A 27,207-nucleotide genomic window follows, 5' to 3' on the forward strand; every position below is an offset into this window, starting at 1 on the left:
GAATATAGTCATGCATTTGTGATGCAGAGATCTCTATGAACCAAGTTTTAGAAAGCAATAGTCAGAATAAAAAAAACTGGAGAGATGGAGAAACCAGTACCATTGCCACAGATGTTTCAGCAAATGACTTTTTTTTCAGAATGTTAGAATGTGTTTGTGTGTGTGTGTGTGTGTGTGTGTGCGTGCGCGCGCACACACACACACACACACACAGGCCACTTTATTAGGTACACCTTACTAGTACCTGGTTGGACCCTCTTTTGCCCTCAGAACTGCCTTAATCCATTGTGGTATAGATACAACAAGGTACTAGTGATATTCCTCACAGATTTTGGTCCATATTGACATGATAGCATCACGCAGTTGCTGCAGATTTGTTGGCTGCACATCCATGATGCTAATCTCCCGTTCCAACACATCCCAAAGGTGTTCTATTGGATTGAGATCTGGTGACTGTGGAGGCCATTTGAGTACAGTGAACTCATTGTCATGTTCAAGAAATCATTCTGAGATTTTCTTTATGACATGGCGTATTATCCTGCTGGAAGTAGCCATCAGTAGATGTGTACACTGTGGTCATAAAGGAATGGACATGGTCAGCAACAATACTCAGGTAGGCTGTGGCATTGACACAATGCTCAGTTGGTACTAATAGGCCCAGAGTGTGCCAAGAAAATATCCCCCTCACCATTACATCACCATCAGCAGCTGAACCATTGATACAAGGCAGGATGGATCCATGCTTTCCAGTTGCTGATGCCAAATTCTGACCCTACTATCCGAATGTTGCCACAAAAATCGAGACTCATCAGACCAGACTATGTTTTTCCAATCTTCTATTGTCCCATTTTGGTAAACCTGTGCAGCCTCAGTTTCCTGTTCTTAGCTGACAGGAGTGGCACCCGGTGTGGTCTTTTGCTGCTGTAGCTCGCCCAACTCAAGGTTGGATGTGTTGTGTGTTCAGAGATGCTCTTCTGCATACCTCAGTTGTAACGAGTAGTTAATTAAGTTACTGTTGCCTATCTATCAGCTCTAACCAGTCTGGACATTCTCCTCTGACCTCTGGCGTCAACAAGACATTTGCCCTAACAGAATTGTCACTCACTGGATATTTTCTCTTTTTCTCTTTCTCTGTAAATCCTAGAGATGGTAATGCATGAAAATCCCAGTAGATTAGCAGTTTCAGAAATACTCAGACCAGCCTTTCTGGCACCAACAACCATGTCACGTTCAAAGCCACTTAAACCACATTTCTTCCCCATTCTGATGCTCGGTTTGAACTGCAGCAGATTGGCTTGTTGGCTTGACCAAGCCTAAATGCATTGAGTTGCTTCCATGTGATTGGCTGATTAGAAATTTGTGTTAACGAGCAATTGGACAGGTGTACCTAATAAAGTGGCCGGTGAGTGTGTGTGTGTGTGTGTGTGTGTACACAAACACGCACACACACACACACACACACATACACATACACACACACACACCTGTGCTTGTTTATTTACTTATACATTTATACATTTTTGAATATATATATATATATATATATATATATATATATATATATATATATATATATATATATATATATATATATATATTCAAAAATATGGCGGACCTAAGAATTCGCCATCAAGCAAATAGAGGGTGTGTGTGTGGGTATATATATATATATATATATATATATATATATATATATATATATATATATATATATATATATATATATATATATATATATATATAGGCTATATATTTATATCTATATAAACCATATTTGTAATCAGTTTTGATTTTAAATATCTAAATAATAATTTTAGACACTAGATTTTGTCCCACAGCAGAGGCTATCACCAGTAACACTTGGCGTTGCTGTTACAGGTTGTCAACGCTAGGTTAATGGCCACACCTTTCTGTGATTCTTCCTGTGTCCAAGGCCCGCTCGTTCATAGGCTTTAAATCATCCGCCTCACGCACACGCCAAACACCTATTACATACAGTCCGGCACACACGGCGTTTAGCAGCGTTTTCATATCGCCAAGCTCCAAGAGTAGCGCATTTCTTCCGCCTGCAGATAACGGCATAAATCTAGCTGTAGTTAACGGTGCGCGATCCGAATGCTCGCTCGTGCGCGCGCGCTCCCTGTCTCTCTCTCCCCGTCGAGCTGCTCCTGACGTCAGCGAGATTGTCTGAGCGCGTCGAGCACAGCGCGCGCTCTCTCCATACTGACCCTCCATTGTCAGCACGCTAACGATGCCAGCGCTCGCAGTCGCCGCCGCCGCCCAGTAGAGACCTCTCAGCCCGAGGACCGAGCACCACGACCCCGTTACACAGACCGAGAGCGCGCCCCAGAGACTTATGTTCCAGTCCGACGCTGTCTTTTGCGGGATTTAATGCTCTAGCTAGTCGCCGACAGGGAGAGCGAGTGTGTGTGTGAGAGAGGGATAGGGACAGCCTTAGAGAGGGATAAGGAAGAAACACCGAGGATATTTCTCAGCCGGACCGTTTTGGAGATAAAAAAGAGCCGAGGTTCATCTAGCCATGGGATGTACACTGAGCGCAGAGGAAAGAGCGGCTCTGGACAGGAGCAAAGCCATCGAGAAGAACCTCAAAGAAGACGGAATCACTGCTGCTAAAGATGTGAAATTGCTTCTGCTAGGTAATGCGGAGAGGAGCCCGTCATTTCTAGCTGTATACCCAACACCTCATCTGATGAATGCACATATATGGGATCTCTTCATTGTGACAGGCGATCTTATTCCCTTGTGTCTGTCTCTTCTCCACAGGGGCTGGGGAATCTGGGAAAAGTACCATCGTGAAACAGATGAAGTAAGTGGCTTGTTTTAAATGACATCCATCAGTCAGTGTGCGCTCTGTGTGTGTGTGTGTGTGTGTGTGTGTGTGTGTGTGTGTGTGTGTGTGAGAGAGAGAGAAATACACACACGAACCCACCCACCCACACACACACCCTCTATTTGCTTGATGGCGAATTCTTAGGTCCGCCATATTTTCAAGGAGTTCTCCTTCCACTAGTGTGTTAAATACATCTTAGCCGTGACGTGATGATATGCAGGAGCAGATCCGCAGTGTGTGTATGTGTGTGGGTTCGGGAAGATAAGGCACCGTCGGTGTGCTGTTCACGATTATGGTGCTGAAAGTCAACCGGGGGACCGCGTTTCCTATTGCCTCATTGGCGTGCACTGCCAGTGTAGCCTACTTCACACCCGGCAGAGGAACAGTACTACACTCCACCCCGATTTCACTTCATCCTGTGGGCTTTTACGTGTCTGGTGTCTTCCTGTTCAGTTGCTACTATGACAAACGAGTACAAACTAAAGAGATCTAATCTATATTTATTGGCAGCTCTAGCATCAAATGTCAGAACCTCAGATTTAAATACAACGCAGTATCATTTCAGAAATGTCATTTACCTGAATTGTATGGAGTTAAAACCAGTAACTGGTTTGACTTCAATGCTTTTTTCCCAGCATAATCACTTTTCCAATGGTTATCGGTTCTCCAATAGGCTATTGGCTGTATTTATAAATGGCGTCGCATTAATGGTGAAGTACTGAGGCGTTTGAATGAAGGAATAGCATTTTAACAGTGGCAGCATCAGTTTTTTTGCTCACACGTAACTGCACAGTAAATAATCCTATAGGCTAATTAAAATATGCACAGTACATGTTATGAAGCAAAACGATTAATAACAAATAAGCAAAATATATTTGCATATTCTATCACCTGTAATGGTGCTTCATTTTAAAATGCATTTAGTTAAATAGAACGAACGACTTTATATGTGTGTGCATATACAGCCACACGCCACTATCAGCCGGTTTCTACTATGCAGTTAATACCGTGTTAAGAACCTTCTGTTGGCTGAATGGTGAAGGCAGAGCTTATATGGCAAATGGTGCCTGGAGATAATGCTGTCGGCCGTGTGTGTGTGTGTGTGTGTGTGTGTGTATGGCGTTGGTGCAACATGAACAGGCCTTCATATGCGTTTGTAGTCAGCGTTGGGCTGATGATGCTCATGGTGAATGAAGAAGCTTTGACACCCAACCAGCTTAACTTCCTCACGGCTATTTTTATGCACCGACCTTCTCTTTACGCTTCACTAAAACGATCTGTTCATCTACCTTGTGGTTCGGATGTCATATGCTCATTTGAATTGCACGTCGAATTAAAGCGAGCTCCTCAGGTTATATTCGCTGTGCACTAATCTGTTTTACATGGTTGCTGTGCCCATCTGGACTTTCTGTGTTTTAAAGATTACAGTAATTATAGGCGTTAGAATGGAGTATGTCAAGCGCAGTTTATTGCTCAATGCAAAGCTTTCGTTGGAGAAACGCCTCCATTCGCAAGTGTGTGCACGAGCACTGCCTTTGTCGAATCGGAAAGGTATAGCCCTTGGAAAATGTCTGATTATATACGGTCTGGTTATGGTTTTATATAACTGCGTTTTTTGTAAAGCCTTTTGGGATGGGAAACCGCATGCAATTAGCACACATGATTTGAAATGGTGCATCGGAGGATTTCAGGCGGTTTCAGTGGTGGACAGCGCCCAGCAGTCTTTTACTGAGATCGGCTTTCTTCGGCCATTTTCGGCTTTCTCCGTCGTTTAGTGCTTAGAACCTGCGGCGAGATGGAAAACAGGGAATGGATTTTTTGTGTCTTTTCCGTGTCTTACACATGATTAGAGAGATAAAGCTAGATGTGTTTCATTTTCAAACAGAAAATACCTACCTACTTTGATTATTTTTTATTATAATCGTGTATGAATATTGTATTCCCTAAAAGCAATGTTAGCTTGGGATGATAGCACAATAAGCTAAACCATTTAATAAACAATAATGAGTCCATCCTACATATTAATTAAGTTTTGTACATGTTTTACACCATATTTTAGGTTTACTCATATTATTAGTTACCAGCTCAAAAATCTGACTGTAAATTCAACTATACTGCCATTAAATAAGAAAATGTGGAGAAAAATGAATATATTGACCCTAATTAAAACTGTAGTTAACCTCTGACAACGCTAGGATATTCAGTAACCGAAATGATATCATTTTTCAGGTTCTATTTGCTTGGTCAGCTAAACAAATTAATGACAGTATTCACCGCTGTGCTTTTAAGCTATTGTAGCTAATGCCTCGGGCACATTTCTAAAGTCATCCAATGAGTGATGACTTTTTCCTCTCTAAGGATTCATTGTTGCTCTGATGTGCTTAATTGGGTAATAAGAGTGTCTCATGATGGAGCTGGTTAAACTGTTTGGCTCCTAAAGGAGAAGAGTATGTAGCTCTGGGCTTCTTACTGTATTCACCAGGAATGAGTTGCTTTTTCAGGGCTTTTGTTGAGCTTAACTAGACCGTTAAATGTTCAGCCACTGTCACTACTTACAATGCTTTTTAGGATATTGCAGCTTCAATGTAATGTATTGCTGTTAATTGCATTGTAAAATTGTATTAAAATACACAGTGAAAAGAAGTTTCTCTATCTGTTATTAGAATCCAGAATAAACAAATTAAAATCTCTGCGGAATACTTTTATGCTTTCTTCCCGTCTTAAAAAGAAGTTTGATAATTGGCACAAGCAAAGCTGATTTTATGATGTTATTCAGCATCCCCAGAGACGTTGCTTAAGTATATAAACATAAAAGCCTTTTCTTGTCAAGCCTTTCTGCTTTAAATGTAATGAGTATGCAATAAGAACAGCGAATAGTCTATTGGGTGCAACAGTCATTTGAAAAGTGCGACTCGGGCTGCTTTCTCTCTATATTTGTGCACCCTTGCTACCTGTCTTTATTTTATTATAAAAAATTAATTTGAGCTCACAAAATAAGCAATGTTAATAGTTAATGTTGTCACAATACTGGAATTTAGTATTAGGGTTGGGCCGATAGACGATGCCATCGGTTATCGCCGATGGCCGACAAACTTCTCGATGTCGAGTCATTCATCGTCCATCGTCCATCGCGATGTTTCACATTAGACATCGTACAATGCCAAATTGGTCAATATTGCCCAACCATATTCGGTACTAATCGGTTGTGAAATTTTAAAAACGCACATTTTCGCTTACATTTGCGCGAAAAGAGGGCTGTTTAACAGGCTCTTAAACACTGCTGATTTGCCATAGCGAGTTCCCTTGCTTAACAGAAATGACTGTGATTGGCTGTTTACTGAACGGAACCACAGATACACGGACACTGTTGAGCATGTAAACACGATGACAAATCAGTGAATAGCCCTAGTGAATAACAAATATGATTTTACTCTTCAAGCGAGAACCATGTTGATCGTCAGCCGTACACACATCTTATTAAGTCATAGATCACCTCCAAATGGAAATTCAGTGTTAATTTAGCACATCTAGGATCTGGGTAAAGTGAAATGATCAGTGATCAACTGAACAATATTCACAACATTACTGCCACATTATTAATTCTGTCACATAATTGCAGATTCAAGGATGCAAACTCGCATGCAAGCTTATGCAGATTTTTCCCAATGTTTGATATGATCTAACAATGTTTGATATAAATCATAATTTGGCCAGGAAGCGCACTTTATTAAAAGTAAAAAAGTTAAATAATGAACCACAAATTAAAAATTCAGTCCTTTTACATTTGGATAGATTCTGATTGGATGAAAATATTTAAAATAATCATCATCATCATGCAGAAAAAAAAATGAAAGCGACTCTTATGATAGTGTTTCCTTCTCCGTGCAAACCAATAATACTAATAATAATACTACTACTAATAATAATAATAATACTAGTAATAATAATAATAATAATAATAATAATAATAATAATAATAATTATTATTATTATTATTATTTATTATTATTATTCTTTGCAAACTAGATTTGCATTTCCCTGATCTCGCATAATATCCTCCTTGCTGTGAATGGGCCTTTAGATTGTGCTTTCCAGCCAACAGTATTCCGCATGGCATGGCTTAAAAAGGACGGATGAGACAAGGAGGTGTGCACTTAACATGTCAGCGTTAACCAGGCAACTGGGTGATGTATGAGAGATGGTGAGGGAGAAAAAGGGCGAGAAAGTGCTCAGCGGGAGGAGGGGAGATGTTGGTAAACCCTGTGATTATGGTGTAGTCCTTTAGGCAGGCAACAGTGCTTCCATCTGCTTCATTAGTTCAGTGTGAGAGGGGAGTGTTTAAGTGTGCACAGGCTGCTCTCAGTTTCTTATCACATCACACATACACAACTGTCTCCCTTTTTTTCTCTGCTCCTGCGCTCCTCTTTCTGGCACCTAGTCCTATGGGAAGGAAATTTGAGCGACTGAAGATGTGTTGTGTGTTTTGAGGGGAGAGATAGAGGGATAGAATGTGAATATTTGGTGATGGAGCGCAGTTTCTTAGACCCTGGAGACTGAGCCATGTGTGTCATCATCCTGCATGTCACTTCCTCACCCACGCATGTCATGCATGGGTGATCAAAAGCTGCATTCAGAAAACAGAAAATGTATATGTGAAAAGTTAGATGGTGATTTGCACACAGAACATCTTTTACATGCTGTTGGTTGAATATCTATCTATATCCACTTCCAAGGTTATTATAGTTAATGAAAACGAAAGCTAAATTTAAAATCATTTTCATTAACTGAAATAAGAATAAGAGTTTTTTTTTTAAACTAGAACTTACTGAAACTATTGTGTATATACAAAACTAATTAAAACTAACTAAAATTATAGCAAAAACATCCGTTTTCGTCTTTGTAAATGTATTTAATACATATTGTAAGCGTTTTAGAAGTAAATCTATTTGCTTCACGCTGCCATGTGTTTAACCCTTACGACACCTTAGAATTTGTAATCAAGCCAGTCCTCCTTGCTGTTGCGCCCGTGAGAACAACGAGTAAACATGACCTCAACATGGTGACAGTATTAACGACTAGAGCAGAACTTGGGAGTATTCATTTAACATATTAGTGCCCAATAATGGGTTTTATTTCCGTGTTACCGATCCTGATTGCAAACGAATCATTCTTTTTTAACTGGATCTTCTAAGTGAACCAGTTGAACTAGTTTACCAAATCAAACTAAATCATTTGAAAAGATTTGTGTCTCCAATAGGCCCTTATCCACTTACTACTTGCTATTATACCCCCCCTCTGACTTAAATTAAACCAATTTCCTGAGTTATTCAGTTATTAAAACAGTACACTGAGATCAGATTTGAGAAGCGGTGCAAACCAAGAAAACTTGTACAACTGCATTGCGGGAAACCAGGGGCTTAAATGAGAGCATCTGGTGAAACGTGAGTTTATTTCATAACAGAAAGCTGTGATGGAATTTAAATAAGTGACTCATGCTTCAGTTGATTAGCAAAACTTATTTGTAAGAAACTTTTCAGATCATGGTGATGTTTTTACTGACTGAAATTATGATGCTGACTACATATTTTGGTATATTGAGTCCTAACATGGGGGGATTGTCATTAAAGATCCGAACTTCCTATCACTACTGTGTATCTAACCTCAGAAAGCAGCCTTGCACACATATTGTACTTAAGGTTGCTACTGTATCTTATGGGCTGTTGTATTTGAATTTGAGGATGGGTAAATGGTAGTGTTCATGAGTCCTCTGAATAGATGTTTAAATAAATGTAACTTTGGTTGAGTTTTCTAAATCAATATTTATTCTGATGATTTTGAATCTTGTACCTAACAAATATCCTAATTTACAAAAAAAAAAAAAAAAAAAAACGCACTGAAACAAATCAAAACTAAATTAAAGCTAAGCAGTTTCAAAATATAGAAACCAATAAAAACTATTAAATCTACTTCTAAAATGAATTAAAACTAACTGAATTTGAAAACAAAAAGTCAAAACGAAATAAAAACGAAATAAAACATCTAAAACTATTATAACCTTGTGTCATTCATAGAACAAATTATTGTGTGTAGATTGATGCTCATTATTAATAATTTTGGGGTCAGTAGGGCTGGCCGATATGGCAAAAATGCAATCTTGATAATTATTTCTCATATTGAACAATAACGATATACATTTCAATATAAGTTTTAATGCTTCCAGATTTAAAAGAGAATCCCAACAATGTCTGATGCCAGAAAAATTAAATTGTCCATTTATTGGCATAACATATTTTTGACTTCGGTATATCTCTAATATCAACACACTCATAGATTCTTATTGTTGCACATTTATGTGGTGTGACTGGCTCTTAGATCAATATAAAGTAAAAAAGGTCAGAGCTCATCATCGTTATTGACATAAATATTATCGCGATTCGATATAATATCGTTTATCTGCCAAGCTCTAGGTCTGTATATTTTTGCGGAATAATTTAATGACTTTAGCAAGTTAGAAATACATAAAATTGATTAAAATTGACAATACTAAATATTTTTATTTACATTCATATTTTTATTATATTTTCTTTTCAGCAAAGAATCATTAAAAAATATGTCATGGCTTTCACAAAAGATAATGAGTTGCTCAACATAATAGGAAAGGTTCATTCACCAACAAATTGGCACATTAATAATTTCTGAAGGATCATGAGTAATGAGGAACGAATAAAAAAAAAAATGCTTTGTCATCACAAGGATTCATTCGATTTTAAAAATGTATTAAAATAGCTAATTATTTTTTCAAATTGTTGTAACATTTCAAAATATTTCAGATTTTTCTTGAATAAGTGCGACCACTTTTGTAGAATACCCTGAATTTTAAACAGTACAGTACAGTAAACGATACATTATTGTATAGAGGCAATATATAGTGAATTCAGACTGTTTACTTTCACTAATCCTCTAGTACTAAATGAACCTATGCTTATGCTGCAGACATATGAGATAGTCAGAGTTCATTTGAAGTGAAATACAAGTCAAAATTCTTGCAATTCCCGCTCTAAAATTACTCAAGTGTAGCTTACAGACTGACAGAAACTGTAACAGAATGGGATCAGATAGTGGACATCGCTCAATAATCTCTAAATTGGTCTTGCCAAAAATCCCTGTTTCTGTGGCAAATATTGTGAGTTGCATAGGGTAAACACTGACTGGATTACTTCTTTCCTGGACAGCTAGCCATGTAGTAAAAAAAGATCCCTAATTTAGACTTGATTTTTCCCTTTTGATCATGTTTAATCTTTGATCTGTAATCCAAGCCCGCTCGTCATATTATCCTTTAAAAGCAGACCTCTGCTGCTGGATAGACAAGCTAGGATTAAAATGTTTGTTTTTTTTCTAAAGTATGCAATATGCTTGGCTGTCCTGTAGCTGGCTAATTGAAGGGTTGAAGCAGAGGACCCAGCTGTTCAGTTGCGCTCCATCTGTACGGCCGCTAAACTCAGGCCATGCACTCGAGTAGCAGAGCATGAAACATTATGTCTCTAGTGTCTAGAGGACATTATGTGTTGAGTCATTGGTATCTGACGAAGGTTTAGATGAGGGATGTTATAAGGTTTTGCAATAAAAGTGGCACAGTTTAAACAAGTGTGTTTCACTTTTACTGAAAGTGAGACTTTTAAGCAGCTTTAACGCAGTTTAAATTGGAATTTGTGATACTGTAGCAATGAAGGGTTATGTTTTTTTTTTTTTTTTTTTTTTTTTTAAGAAGTAAAATAATTTTAGCAGTTGGCATGATTGACTATGTATATTGGTCACAGCTTTTAAGAAATATCCAGGTTTATTTAGTTATTGCATAGAGCTGAACGATATTGGAAAAATCTGATATTGCGTTATTTTATTTTTCCGCCATAGATATTGTGATACGAATACAGTTTCACATGATGGTTTGAATAGCTCTGTTTTCTTGTAAATCTAACAGTATTCAGGTACAACAAAAATGAAATGCTCACAATGCAAAAAATCCTTTTCTTTTCTTTGTGTCATTTCTAGTCCAAATATCTAAAAATATAGCCTTTTTAACTTGTAAAAAATATGTTAAATAAACAGTTTTTCCTTAAACAAGCTAAATTATCTGCCAATTGGGTAAGCAAAATAATCTTGTTTTTGCTTTGAAACGTGGATATTTAGACTAGAAACAAGACAAAACTTGTGTATAAATATAATTAAATACAATAAATATTTGTTACACCTCGAAACATTATCATTTTTTGTGTCTAAACATTCTAAACTCTTTTCAAATGCTCAGGCGCAGGCCTTAAAAACACATGCAAATGATAAATCTTCAGTCTATTATGGTTAAACTTAGCAGTCATTCTACAAATCACATGTGTTCTGTGGATCCTATCAACATGATGTCTTGTGATGTGACTATTGAGGATGTGCACATTGCATTATGGATGCTGAAAAGATATATTGTGCAGCACTAATATTGGATATTTAATTGTTTATGCATATTATGTGTATAACATTTTTTTTGCCCTAAATTAATTGTAAAATACCTGGAGTTTGCAGCAATGCACTTTTATTTTATAGGCTTGTACTTTTACAGCAACACACAGTAAAATGGTAATGGACTGAATTATTGCTCAGGTGAACTCATTGTAATATTGTAAAGTATGGATTGAATTCTATTATTTAAATGTACCGAATTTAGCTTTTAATTATTATTTTAAAAAAAACATTTTTGAACATTATTATTCAATTCAATTCAATTCTATTATATAGTGAACATTTTTATGACCATTTATGGGTTGCATTCATGACATGAAAGTTATTATCTGCTTATCTACTTTTTGAAATTTAATCGGTGTATTCTTCAAGATTGTCCCTGATCTAGGGCTGCATGATATTGGAAACATCTGACATTATGTTTTGTTTTTCTGTGATATATTTTGCGATACAAATACAGTTTCAGCAGATGATTTAAAGAGATCAATTTGGAAAGAATTCAAGTACATAAAATGAATAATGAAATGTAAATATAGTCTTTATTGTAGAAGTAATTCAATAATAATTGAATAATAATTCAATTTCTTGAGCCGGAATGCTTTAAACTCTTTTGATTGACAGTCACAGGCCTTAAAAACATGTAAATGATGAACTTTTGCTCCATTATAGTAAAAATCTTCAATGGCTTTGGCTCCTAGTCAAATATAATCCCAATTCAGCATTGCAGATTCTGTGATGTGACTATTGTGAATGCACACATTGCACATTGCTGAAATGATATATTGTGCAGCCCTATATCGGATTAATTTCTTAAATAAATGAAGAATGTTAAAAACCTGTAACCCTTTATTTTAATAATATTCGTTTTTCCTACTATGGATATCAGTGGCTACAAGTTTCCAAATTTAAAATGTGTTCTTTTGTGTTGAACGGAACTATCCCTTTAAGGTAGCCTTTAAGTATAGTGGCGGTATTCTTTGACCCCATTGTGTTTAGCTGTAACCTTTACTGAACTCTACTTGAGCCCCCTGGGTTTATCTAGATGCACTGCACGTCTTCAGCTGTATTGTTCAAAGGTTATAGCAGATGTAACTTGGACAGTTTTTTTTAGGTATATAAAGCCCATGTTAATGCAAAGAAGGAAATTAGCATTAGCACAATACATCCTTGCTTGCGACTGCAGTGCTCTGCTCTGTAACAGGGAACTGCAGTAGTGTGCAGTATGCAGATTAATAGACCATTTACACTACAGCTTTATGTCCAACTCAGTCTCACAGCAGTTCGTTATTTAGTTAAATAATTTAATCTATTGATTTTTGTTAACAGACATGAATTTCCCTGTTTTTTTCATGTTCCTCGACAATACTTTTAACCTATTGTATGTCAATAAGCTTTTTTTTGGTGTACCTCAACATGATTGTAACCTACTTTTGACATTGTATTTCGATAGGCCTTTTTTTCATGTTCCTCAACACAATTTTTAGCCTATTGTTCTTCAATTGGCAAAATCTTTCACATTTCTCGACTTGTCCTAAACACGCATACTTGCAGAAATTTTTTGGAGCGCCTAACCCCACTCCTAACTCTAAACCTACCCACTTCTCAACAACTTAAAAAGCAGCAGGCAAATAAAGGTACACTCTAAAACATGCCAGGTCAACCCGATTCTGGGTGTAATAGTGACTAACCCTAAATCTGGGTTATTTTTTAAAATGAAATGAATAGGACCAAAATTTTAGGCAATGTTTGGCACTAGGCATGGGACGATAACCTGTTTCAAGGTTTGAAAAAAGTCAAGGTTTTAAAACCGCAATATTTTTTGGATTTCGTTCCTATAGTATATATAATAATTTTTTTAAATGTTTTTTTTTTTTTTTTTTTTTAGGACAACAGTATCTCCAACAAAAAAGATATCCAAAAGTGTTTTTCAAGTTGTAAAGAATTCTGTGTTTTTGAAACTAAAGAAGACAGCAGAAGTCAATGATTCAGTTGAATTATTTAGCTTGACATGTTTACTGTTCCAAAATATTTTAAATGTTTCTCAAAATATAATATATTGTGTTCAAATGGGGGGAAAGTTTAAGTTTTTGTCCCAGAACATTAAAAAGAACTTATTTGAGAGCAATAATTGTGATATTTTTATCCAAGGTTATCATACCGTCAGAATCATATACCGTTCTATGTCTATTTAGGACTATGGGCAAACATCCTAATACGTGCAGCACGAGGACTTAGTACTTGATAATTTATGAGCATTAAAATGTGAGGATCTGTTCGGCAAAAAACAATATAACTAAAGCAACGTCCACTGCGCTGAGCGAGAGTTCTCATTCCAAGAGAGAGTTAGCATTCCAAGTTCTCTAAAGCCAAACTATGTTTTTATGTGATGACTTAGCAGACTGATTTGTGTTTTTATATTTATTTTAATAGCTGAAATTGAGCTCACGAAAAAAAAAAAAAAAACTTCTCAGATTTTAGCATTACACGTGATTGGTTTTGAGCCACATAGGGAGCCAAAAGCATTTGACGTAATGGTCCCAATAGATATGACAAAAACGCACTTTCTCTTGAGGCAATATTTGAATTTGTCAAAGACAGCGCTTATAGGATCTGAGCTATATGGCAGACAGACAGATAAAACATCCTCCAATAAAACATCTGTCTCGAAAGACTCAGAATATTCATCTATATTAAATAAATTGTACTTGTACCTGCCCCTGTCTTTTTATTGACAAATGGTTGGGATTAGGAGTAGGAGCTGAATTGGATAATGTAAATATAATCTGACTAGGGCTGCACGATATTAGAAAAAACAGACATTGCAAAATTTTCATTCACTGCGATATATATTGTGATAGAAATGTAATTTCATTAGATGACTTGAATGACTTGTAAAGAAATCATAATTTTAGCTGAATTCGGAGGATTCTGTAGAGGAGAGGATCTGAATAAAATATAATTTACAATAAAAAAAGACAAAAAGCGAACCTACGAAAGGTGCAAATAAACAATGATTTATGATATCCCGGGGAGTCAAACAGTATACAGAAGCAGAGATTTAATAGTCTCTAAGATTAATCATAATAATGATAATAACACTGAATCTTTTTGGGTAAATATAATGTAAAAATAATCTTTAAGCTACAAATGTTTAATTTATGGTGCCCAAATTGCTTGAATTTGCTTCAAATTCTTAGTCGCAGGCCTTAACAGCACATGCAAATAATAAACCTTCACTCTAAGGTTAAAATTTTAAAGTACTCTGTTGTTAACTGTGATGTCTGGTCAACTATAATCCCGACTACATTGCAGATCTCTGTGATGTGACTATTGCGGACACATTTCGATATCGATGCTGAAATGATGTATTGTGCAGACCTAAATCTGACCATCAGGAGTGAGAATGTGTTGATACAAAAGATATTGTATACAAAACACAATCAATATTTACCATATTAATTTAGAGTTTACAGTAGGTAGAAACTTGTGTCGAGGAACATAAATAAATATCTATATCTATTGAAATAAATAAATGAATGGTCATGTTTCCTAAATTATATCCCTGAACAGGAATCGATATAATACATTTCGTAACTCGAACAAACTGCCGTGATGCTGTCTTATGTCTGTTTTTCCACCGGGAAATCTCTCCATTTGACTATTATATATTTTAATGCATCAATTTGCAGTGGTTTAGGTGGGGCTTTAACTGCACACTCACAAACCATAATGTGTGTGTTTGGGGAAGCTCTGAGTCACTTCAGAAAGGGAAAGAGAAGGAGCTCTGACGAAACACACAGGCTGGTGAAATGAAGCACGAACGATAGCTTCCTCGTCCATTTTGCTTCATTCTTTTCTTAGTTGGTGATCTTCTGACAGTGTCTGACTTTCTGTCCCTCCATAATAGAGGTGGGTTTCATGTGTCTGGTTGATGTGATTGGAGTCGACCGAGCAAAGGGAGAACAAACGGTTCTCATGTGTTGATTTCCCAGAGCTCTGACTGTAATACTGTGCCTTGATCTCCTCTGGCTCGGCCCACAGACAGTGTGACTTTTAACAACGCCCACTTCAGTTCTTTTGGGTCGCTATTAAGGACCTCTAAAATTATTTTTTAAAGTGCATGTGTGTGTGTGTGTGTGTGTGTGTGTGCATTTGTTTAAATACCAGTGCTATGGCTACATGTATTTTGCATATGATTTGTGCATGCAACTGGGTATGCAAAGCCGAAATTCAGTTAAACATGCAATATTCAGATGGTGTATACTATCAAACACATAGTTTTGAGTGTAAAAATAGCTACTGTGTGTTTAGTTTTCACCTTTACCGACCAGTCTTTGTATGCCTGTCTGACAAAATGCATTATGCAGTCACACAAAGTATATGTTCACACTTTGCAGTTTCCGTTAGATTAAAATCCCCAGTGCAGATGCTCTGTTTTGTGGTTGATTTGAATGAATGTGAATGTTACTGTTTCAACTTTGGTTTGCACCTAACAAGCAAAGTGAAACTGCCTTTTTCCACTTCTAAATGAACTCTTGTGCAATTTGATTGAAATCTGAATGCATCACAAACCAAAGTCATTGAAACTATGGCTGCGCAGTATATCGTTTTAGCATTAGTATCGCCACCAACCTGATTTCACCAAGTAGGACTTGTTCCTGGATTAGCATCTGTGTTGATTCTGAAACTAGGGTTGCACGGTTTACTGGTACTGTGGTAGTATTGCGATACTATGGCTCTAAAATACTGGTGGTGCCAAAGTAGTTTCGTCATTAATAGTTTATCTTCAATAGATAAGGTTGCATGTGGAAAAAGTCACTACAATGCTCACGTTTGTGCAACAATACACTTTTTATTTTAATATTCTGTGGAGCCCTTAAAGGTTGCAAAACTGTGTAGAATTTGTGCCTTTTATTGCACCCTTTTTAATACTTCAGTTTGAACACACATCTGAATCAGTTCATTGCTGTTCCTGTCAATATGATTTAGTAGCAACAGCAACAATGACTATCTCTTTAAAAGAATGACTCACAAAGTGAAAATTTTAATTACTTTGGATTGTTACCCGAGAAGACTGAAAGAATAAAATAGACGAAAAACCCAAAATAGCAGCAGAAAACATTTAAACAATGTTTGACCACTTGTATTTTTGACCACTTATATGGCCTAATTTTGTTGGAAAAAATCCTCTTTGTGACAAATTTCATTTGGTATAATTTCTATCTTTATTTATCTTACTCTAATTTACTTTGCACTGAAAATTTGAATCTCCGCTCCTTTTTTACACCCTATTTTGGCTTTGTTTAATATTTTTCTATTGTGATTATTCAATTTCTGTACCTGACTACTGTTAGACTGTTAGAAAACCATCCAATAGTGCTTTTCAAATTATCTTTGGTTATGGTTTTGGTTATACCAAGCTGTGTAAATGCTAAGCGAACCAGGCCTAAAAGCTTCTCTCTTTTTTTGGTCCTAATCAGAGAAGTGAACCAAACTACAAATGTGAACACACTCTAATTTACTTTGCAATGAAAATTTGAATCTCTACTCCTTTTCTTAACCCCATTTTGGCTTTATTATTTCAAAATTTGCTATTGTGATTATTTAATTACTGTACCTGAATGCTGTTAAACTGTTATTAAACTATCAAACTGTGCTATTCAAATTATCCTTGGTTATGGTTTTGGTTATGATAAGCTGTGTAAATGCTAAGCGAACCAGGCCTAAATGCATCACTCTTTTGGTGGTCCTACAAATGTGAACACACTCTATTTTACTTTGCACTGAAAATATGAATCTTCTCTCCTTTTCTTAACCCATTTTGGCTTTATTTTTAATATTAACTCAAGGAAATTTTGACCAGAATAAAAAATTGTTGCACCCCTGCTAAATCAAACTTTTGCACTATTTTTTTTTGGCTGAAGTTTGCTACATAAAAAAATTTTATAATTGAAAAAAGTTTGCTAAATATAAAAGTTTACTATCAGAGAGCAGTGTTTCCATTAGGATTTTTCTGTGGTGGCAGGCCTTTTACACAGATCTTCTAACTACCTAGGCATTATTTCAATGACAAATATCGCAAGGGCAGTATTACATGTCAAGATCGCGTTCATGTAATACGAGCATGCAAGTCTCTTTGCTTGATCACTGATTTCATCTGTTTGTGCACAAAACTTCTTGCACATCCTCAACAATACACTCCTCAAGCACAGATTTTCTTGTGCGCTCTCAAATAAACGCTGCTGGAGTGCGATTCACAGTGTTTATGTAACAAGTATGTCTCAATCATTTATTAGATTTGCTAGGAATGTTTATGAATGTCTCCAATAGGCCTACAGAACCGCATCGATGCATCCTGAAGTAAAGTGAAATGGCTATAAACTCCAGCAAGATAAACTGATTGTATGCAGAACCATGGACCTTTATCTATAGACTATTTTGAGGGCGTGAATAAAAAAAAATGGTCCCAACATGTGTTCTGTTTTACATTTTTAATTTCTATAGCTTCCGAGAATCCATAAAGAGCAACATATTGATCAATAATGTTATGACAGCTTTTTTGACCAAATTGCCCTTTGTTACAGCTATAAAAATAGTTGATAACAACCAGGGCCAAATGGTCTATACAGTAAAAAAAATCACAAATACTATGTTCATTATATCTGAACGCTATGTCATGTTTGCTGGCCTCACGCATCGCGCAGCATAGTCAGTCAGTCTGCATATGACCTTAAAGGGTTAAACAAATAATGCACAGCACTACTGCCATTACAGAAAAGTTCGCTCTGTCATAATTCTTTTACATTTCATTGTTGTGGTGTGATTATAACCTGCTAATAAAAAAGCAACAACTGTAGGTTTTAAATGAGAAGCTGTAATGTAGCCAAGGCGTGAACCATGGAACAATGACTGTAGCAGAAACTTTGGAGAGTTATGGTCAATTTATTATATTCTTTAACTGCTATTTGAGTCATGATGTGTGACTTTTGAAGCTGTATTAAGAACTAAAATAGCATGTTAATTGGAAAAAGTTTCTGTGGAGTAATTTATGTCTGCGTTTCTATGTTAGATATTGCACAGTAATTCTGTATATCTCTATTCTCGTGAGTTAAAAACAAAGAGTAGGTGTTCAGCTCTTGAAATTGTGGCTTGATGAAAGTAAAGGATAACGAGGAGAGTGGAAAACATTGAGACTGGAATGTCAAGTGCTTTTCTGAACCCCTCAGTGACTCTTGTTCTCACACCGGTTCTTGGTTTCGCCCTCTTCTTCTCTTTTGGTGGCTTTGTGGTGGGTCCATATGTACTTGCGGTGTGGAGAGTTCTGGCTGACCCATGTGCTGGTGATCACACAAAAGGCCTTTGTCTTGCTGAGGTGTTTGTATTGGACCATAAAACAGGTCCTGGGCCAGCCTCTTCTCCGCCAACACAAAAGAGCTTTATTGGGGAGGCAGGCAGGGTGGGTCTGCTCATCTGATCTGGGGTCAGCTGATTTACAGCACGGTAGTGCGATTTGAACTTTCCTTACGGTCAGATTGCGTAATGTGTATCTGGATCAGATTGTGGCACAGTGTTTAATTGAATATACACTGAGAATGAAGTGATGCAACAAAATGTTTAATAGTTACATTTACAGTATGTTAAGAGCATCACAGTGTTATCAAATGTTGACTTTAACATTCTAAGCTTGGGAATTCTTAAAGCTGGCATCTTCTGCTCACCAAGGCTGCATTTATTTGATCAAGAGGGCAAAATGTATTATGTAATGTATAATGTATTATTATTATTATTATTTACAAAAAAATCTCCAGTCTTTAGTGTGGCATTTAATTATTCCAATATGCTAATTTAGTTTTCAAGGTTTCTTTCTAATTTTCAATGTTGAAAATGAGTTTTACGTTGTGTTAATTGAGACTGCATTTTTCCAGTGTTACCTTTTAAAATTAAATATTCCCCAAAAAGAGAGAAAAGAATCATTATTTGAAATATTTATAACATCAATGTAATATTCTAACCTTTTAAATGTTAATGTCACTGGTCATGCTTTCTTTACAGTATATATCATAGTAGAGATAAAAAGATGATCTCAGTTTCTCAATCAAGTAAGTTTTAATGTTGCCCCATAAAAAAGAATAAACACTCATAATAATACCAATCTACTGTATAATGAATCTATAGCTGTATATTTCAGAATAAAGACATTAATAGTGATTTTAAAAAGCTGTACATATAGAAAATAACCCTAAATTATTTTCTTATTTATTAAATTATTTATCCCAGTTCATCCCAGCTGTATTGCACATGCAGTATATTTGGTGATGTCACCCTGTAAAGAAACGTTATGCATCTTCGCACATACTGTCCTGTAATTTACCTACTGTAATGTAGGTAGTCTTTCACTTTTGTTTTGGTTTTCAAGAATTGAGAACACATCTGCAGGAAATAATCAATACCATATGTATTTTTGAGTGGTTTATCAAATGGTTTCATGTGTCCAAAACATATTTGTTGTTTTATTAATATTATGAAGATTCTTCAATGTTTTCATTTCTGTGAAAAAAAATAACACACAAATTTAAACAAACACTGATGGCACAATATGTATGATTTCTTTTATGCAAATATATAAAAACCACTAGAATAGTGTTAAAGAGCCCATATTATGGGTTTTTGAAAATTCCCCTCCATGTAGTGTGTAACACAGCTCTAAGTGAAGTGAAGTATCCAGCTAAGGCTTAAATCTGTAAGAATACAGTGTTTAAAACGGTTGATTCATCTATAAAAGAGTCGACTCATAGTGCTTCAAACGAGTCGCCTTGATACCGACTCATTAGGTGTTTCGCCATGACGTACGAACGAAACCAAGTTATTCACGTGCACGCGCAAACCCGGGAGATTTCAAACCTGAGGCCCCGCCCTCTGACGCAGAAACCCAGACACACACACACACCCACAAACACACGCACACCCACAAACACACGCACACAAACATGCCGGTCGATTGAAGTCACACTGCAGATGGACATTATATTGAGTCTCTACCCAAAGATGAAACATCAGCATTATAACCAAGCAGTTGGAAACTTCTGGAAGCTACATGCTACAAAGAATACTTCATCTGAGTTTGTTAAAGGAAGGATCAGTAAAGAGTAACTGATGGACGTCAGGATGGGTTTCTTCCATTTCTCAAGTGTAAGTACATGCGGTTAAAGTTGTTGCCTCGTTTACTCTAGCTTGCAAATGTATTTAGTTGTGATTTGTTACTTGTAACCGCGTGTACTGTATCAGGTTAACTGGATATTTTATCTTATCGCGTGCAAAGTCACGTTAAAAACGCGACGCGTGCTGTTTGTTTATGGAGCTCCGTGCTGGAGTTCTGCTCCCGCGATTTATTCGGAAATTTATTCCCGCGCCGCAGAAATCTGGCGCGGGGACAGCCGCGGGAATAAATTTCCGAATAAATCGCGGGAGCGGTCGGTAACGGGTTTAATTTGGGACGGGAGCGGGCTGTCTAGCAATATCACGGATATTGCTATGCGAATTAGAAAGAGAGAGTCTGCGTGGTGCTTGTGTGTATGTTAGTGCGCACGCGCGCGTATGAGAGAGAGCGAGAGAGAGAGAGAGAGAGAGAGAGAGAGAGAGCGAACGAACGAGCTTTGTGCTGTGTGTGTGTGTTTATACCAGACAGCTTGGCTGTCTGGACTGTATACTGGGTGATTTTTGGTTGTGTTCTCCGCTCTAGCGGGACCGGGCGCGGCGGGCAGAAAACGGAGCGGGTTCTCAGGCTAAAACCTGGCGGGTGCGGGCGGAAGCGGGAGCGTTGTCATCCGGAGGTGTGTGTGTGTTTTTGTGTGTGTGTGGTATGGCGAGTACACGACTGTCTCCTTCGTTCGGTTATCCGTGGCACTATCCACTCGCCATAGTGTGGCAGCTAAAATCCACGAGCGTGTATGAACTGTGATTACTTTTTAAATTGCTGATTAGCTATTGGCCATTTCCCTCTCTGACTGAAGGCAGTCGACCAATCGCGACAGACTGTCATCGGTCCAATCAGCGCAGATTAGCTCCGCGCTAAGGAGGGGTTTGGGAACAAATGAATCACTGGACGATTCATACAGGAGTCGCTGGGATAATTAGCTAAAAATAAATGCAGATTATAAGACCATGAAACTGTTTTTTGACCTTGCATGCATAGTAGACTGTTGTTGGAGACCCTTACAACCAGGATATGACCCTATTTCATGTCTAATATGGGCTCTTTAAATATTTTGCTGACTTATGCATTTACATTATCTAAAATGTGTCAAAGAATGTTCCAATTCAGAGTAATATGCAAGTCTAACTACTGACATTGACCAGTTCTGTGTTGCCATGCTGAGTATGTTACACTCGGTTTGATGAATTGTGGTTTGGTTTTATGAAAAATAAGGAAACACCAAAAATGCATTTTATTAGACTTCACAGAGCAGCATTATAACCTGTACAATTCTGGCAAAAATAAGCATTTTTTTTTTTGCTGAAAATCAATTTTCTCATGATTCTGTAGATGTAAAATAAAGATTAGTATGAGTAGGCTATTGTTACTCTTTACCATATGGTAAATCAACAATAATAATATTACATGTAGGTCTACTGTTGGTTAAAATGCTCAATTTTGTATAGATTTGGAATGGTGGACTTGAACAGACTTCAAATATGTCCTGGTCATTAATGCACAAGTGATTACATAAGCATACAACTATTCATAAATCTGAAGTTTAATCATTATGTTTTAGACATATGCTTGCAATCTGTCATTGACAACATTATTAGACCATTTTTTCACTGGTAAAATGAGACATTTGTCATTTATCAGATTCCCTCTTGCAATATAGTCATACATTATAGGCTAGAGTAGTTATACTGACACTGTTAAGTATTTATTTACATGTACAACACTTTTTATTTGCTATGAAAAAAATGCTTGTCGTTATTATAACTCTAAAATGTGATATGATAGTTTTAAAGATGTACGGGCTTTTGGTTTCACTTTTTATTTTTAAGAAAAAAAACAAGAAAAACAAACAAAAACAAAATCATACCTCCCGCGCAACATCATAGGCATCATCAGTTGGCATGTGCACTCTCAGGTAACCTCACAAGTCACGGTCTGCCCATGTGTGATCTTTCATGGCAGACTTCTTGAAATTTTATTTTCGGGTGAATTATGAATACAGTATGTGACTATTTCAACACTATTTAGAGGTGGCCACATTGCTGAACAACGTATATTAAACAATGTGAAGACTTGTGATACAATTGAAAATACAATTGGCTAAATTGTAGAGATGCTGGATTAAGATTGCGTATGGGGTTGAATCGAGAGAACATTATTTTTTGATAACATTTTGCAGCCCTTATTGGCATTATAGAACAGCACTGGCTTTTAGCCTTACTCCACTTCATACTACTGTACCATGATAATATGTTTTGAATACTTTAGCTCAGCCATAAACATAATTTCTACAGGAGTCCCGTAGAATGTAACTGTGTGTGTTCAAACTTAAAGCGGGGAGAGAGCGTCAAAGTCAAATTTAAATTTTCAGCTGAACTGTGCCTTTAAATTTTCAAATGTCACACACTTTGGTCTTTTACACCTATGCATGTGTGCAAATAATTCCCTTATTTGCAAGTGCTAGTGGGACACTGACAAAACGTCTGTTGTGGGGTGATGTGTGTGTGAAGAGTGTTAATTGCATCCTACAGCGACTGTGTTTTGCCATGTGTGTATCATTGTAACCTTTACCTGGTGACTGTGAGTACGTATAAATTGGTCTGTCTTCTGAAGGTTTCCAGCAACCTTCAGCCCTGGGGAGCTGACTTGTGCACACACACAGACGCAGAGAAACGCAAATGGTGATTGGCTACTACACAAGCAACTTTTAATGAAGGTATAATTGCAGATGCAGTAGGGACTCCGCCTGTGGCCTTTTGTTCTCGTAGACGCTCGGAGCGGATCATTTCTGCTTTCACAGTGTTCGCTTCCCTTTTCACTGACTGAAAAGTGCAGATGTTGCCCCATCGTTTACGGCAATCGCACGTAACCTCATTTGTCAGGAACAGCTGATAGTTTAACTCTTACAGCGACTGATGTGTGAGAATCATGAGCTGTAACCAGCGCATCTGCTGCTTGCACATTTCTCTGGCGAACGCTGAGGATTGCGCAACCTTGTTTCATTTACCCGGATGCATTCCCTCCCTCTTTTCTTCACCCGGTTGCCATGTAGATGACAATGGCTGCAATAATTGGAGGATGACAAACGACCTAGAGAGGGTCAGGGGGAGGGGGGATGTGGTGAACCGTGAATCAGACGAGAAGTGGGAGTGAATCAGAGGGTTGGCTTGAGGGAGTGTATAAAAGGACGATGGTTAAACATACGAGTGTGAGTAATGTTATGTATTCATAACCAGTCCATAGTAATCTGCTAGTCTGGGACTAATAACCACTTACAGCTATCGGGGAATATGTAATTAAAATTGACCCAATTTACGTTCTTAATAAATGACTGTGTGATTCATCATCAGTGAACGATATTCGAAAGCGTACATTAAAATGTTAATGTAAATTTCTCCACTTATGAAATGACTTTTTATTTCTGCTTATGTAACTGTAAGGCTGAGTGGGTGCAGGAATGCTAATAAGCATAAAACACATTGTGTCGGTATAGAGAGAGCATTTATTTGAAGCTCAAAGCAGTCAAATCACTATGTGCCCCAATATGTTTTTGTAGAATTTCTCTACATATCCTATGCTGCATGTAGGCATGGAACGATAACCGGTTTCAAGGTTTACAGCCGTTTTGAAAAGTAATTGTATTAAAACTGCAAAAGTTTTGTCATACCGTTTCTGTGGTATTTACTTTTTATATATATATACACACACACAGTGTTGGGCAGTAGCGTTGCTACAAGTAGTGACGCCACTAGCTTAACTACATTTCTCAGTAGCGTGGCTGCAGCGTCGCTACTTTCTAAATCAAATAGCTTTTCAGTAGCGAAGCTATTTTATTAGTAGCGTCCACACAAGCTACATTTACCGATCGTGGATCAATAAGTGACGGCACCGACATTCATGTATCATGTGTTCATTCATGTAATATGGATTATAGATCGCAAAATTTAGCAGTTTTTATTTTAACTTTTTTTTTTTTAAAGCATGACGATAAAACACGAACGCGGTTATGAATATATTAAATGTGATTGTTTGTTGTAAAAATTCGTAATAAAGACAAAAAAAATATAATTTGTGGATCTTCTTACTTCCCAGTGCTACGATTCTGCTGTTTTGGCTGATGTATTCTGGGAAATTTTCTTACTCCTTGGTTTCGAGTGTGGTCCTGAAAAATCTTTGCTCGAAGGGCTATTCACCCCTTCCCCTTAGCCCTAAGCCAAAAAGAATTTGGGATACCCCCTACTCCTTCACGGGAACGCACAAAACGAGGGGTAGGGATAAGGGGAAACGCTAAGGGGTAGAATTGGGATTGGGCCAAGTGTCCATCAGCTGGGCCCTTTAAAGTGCCCGGTTTTGAGCACTTCAGTTTGGGACGACACTTTAATATGGTGGCCAGGATTGTGTTCACTTCGACGTGTTCTTTTAGAGCGTAATATGTCCCATTTGGAACATGGCGTTAGTCATGCAAAGCAGTTAAAACCTCTGTTTGATTTCCTGGGTTTCTTTCTAATAGCATATGTGTAGTTTCTTGCTCAAGACCCTTTGGCCTTCAGAGGAGATTGACTAGGGATCATAGAGCCATTTGTATCCAAAATTTCTAATTCAGTTTGATTGTTCTGTGCAGCCATAGTGCAACAGGTTAAAACTGTACTATACAGTAATAGTGATATAGTAAAACTATCTAAGAGTGTCGCATGCTGTTAAAAACTAAAGAGAGAATAGTGGTCAATTTGGAAAAATGCATTGTCGTCATCCCAGCCCTAATAAAGAAACGCCAGGTGTAAACACAAGTTATAAATGTGAACGTGTCTTCCACAAACTTGTGATCCCATCAACCAAAGTGCATATTATTCATTCCAGGACTAAACAGAGAGAAATCTCACCATGCACAGCACAATTTGAAAGCTCTCTTCATTGACGGCCCATTAGATTTTGAAAAAAAAAAAGCAAATGACTGAAATCGTGAGCCTCGTGTAATTGCTTTTTGTTAAACATTCCCCTTCATTATTCCTAAAGCTTGCCTTTGACATCTTTCGGAGAGAAAGTGGAGAGAGAAAATGAGATGATAGAAGGAAGAGAACTAAAGGGTGGATATTACAGGCCCGTCACACTCAGCCTGTTGTTTCATAATTGTGATTACGCGGCATAGTTTCTCTCTGCTTCCTTTGACAAGCGTTTTTATGAATTCATCCAGTAGAACGTGACTCGCATACATCCGCACACAACCAAGGCGTACACGTTGGGCAGATGTTGGGCTTTAACCGGGGACGGGTTGACCTGCGAACTCTCCGGGAGATTGAGAAAGCGAAGCTCTGATTATTATTGTTATAAATAGATGTCCCTCCCGGTGTTTGGTGGGATAAGTGGCCATGTCCGGAGGGTGATGACAGAAACAGCACTCAAAAGCACCATCAGGACAAAGGATTCTCTTACAGATGACATGAGCCAGCTATGGGAGATAGGAACGTGAGGTAGTGTGGGTCGTTGAGTGTATATATATATATATATATATATATGTGTGTGTGTTTGTTTTATTCCTATTTTAGCTACCGCTGTGCACTCTTGAGATCCTTTGAATCGCATTCCACCTCACTGCTTCAAAATAAACCTATGTAGCAATTCAGATCTAGGAGCTGATTTTTAGATAGTCTGGATGTTAAACCGACTACTATAAACCTCAATGATGTGGTAAATAGTTTTCCAAAAAAAAGGGCAGGAGGAGCATGTCCATTTGTTAATCGCAACACATCATAATGTGGGCATCTCAGTGAGGAGACTGGTTTTTATGGCATCCACCATTCAAATTCCCGCACAAATAACAAACAAATGCATCATCAAAAACAATGTAATGTATGCATTTTAAATCTAAAATTGCAATAGTTGATCAGTGAAAATCTCCCCGTTTGTAATGAATATCAAGCGCCATTTATTAATGGTGTATCGCAGTGGTTCTCAAACTGTGGTACGCGTACCACTAGTGGTACGCGGGCTTCCTCCTAGTGGTACGCGGAGGAATCGCTGAATAATGAAAGAAACAACACTTTTAATCCTTTAATGCGTAATATAACATTGATGTGATCAGCATTGGCTGTTTTGTGAAGCGTACGATCACAGCGCTGTGCTTAGAGTGTTTATTTTAGTGCATTGTGTCATAAGCTGCTGAAAATCAGTTTCCGAAGTTTAAGAATTGATTCTGAAGCGTGATTTGACTGACATGAAAAGTGGCCAATCACAGTCGACCTTGTCTAGTTGCGTGAAACGTAAGGGCGGGACAAAGGCTTTCTGTGTTGCAGAGACAGAAAAAACAACTTAAAAACAAATGTTTTGTTGGAATAATGCTTCTCGGATGTTTTCACTACAGAGATGTCTAGCAGAGTAATTAAACCGCGGACATATTTCCTGCCTATTTGATGATCTTCATACACGTTTCGCTGTCCGACAGCTAGTCGACTCGCCTCTGACCTGTCACTCCTCTATACAGTCTGAATGGCGGCGCGGGAATGCAGGTATTGCGCAATAACTCATTTCTGCAAATGTGGCGAGTGCTTTATTTTAACACGAGAGCGCATTCATGTACGCAAATCGCTAAAACAGATATGCGAGCTCTTAAATAGGCTTTTTTCAAATGAACTGCAGTGCT

At 37.4% G+C, this 27,207-nt stretch overlaps 1 protein-coding gene across 2 annotated transcripts in view; it reads left to right on the plus strand.

Moving 5' to 3' along the window:
- Nucleotides 1-2,185: 2,185 nt before the first annotated feature.
- Nucleotides 2,186-27,207, plus strand: part of gnao1a (guanine nucleotide binding protein (G protein), alpha activating activity polypeptide O, a) — a 173,714-nt gene continuing 148,692 nt past the window's right edge. Inside the window, 2 exon segments of one of the 2 annotated variants that reach the window (NM_200787.2) lie at nucleotides 2,186-2,657; nucleotides 2,785-2,827. In NM_200787.2, the coding sequence (NP_957081.1) occupies nucleotides 2,540-2,657; nucleotides 2,785-2,827 (161 nt within the window). In that variant the 5' untranslated portion in view covers nucleotides 2,186-2,539. 2 annotated transcript variants of the gene reach the window in all.

The sequence above is a fragment of the Danio rerio genome, chromosome 18, assembly GCF_052040795.2.
Source record: "Danio rerio strain M-AB ecotype USA chromosome 18, GRCz13ab, whole genome shotgun sequence".
In the NCBI taxonomy this organism is placed as follows: domain Eukaryota; kingdom Metazoa; phylum Chordata; class Actinopteri; order Cypriniformes; family Danionidae; genus Danio; species Danio rerio.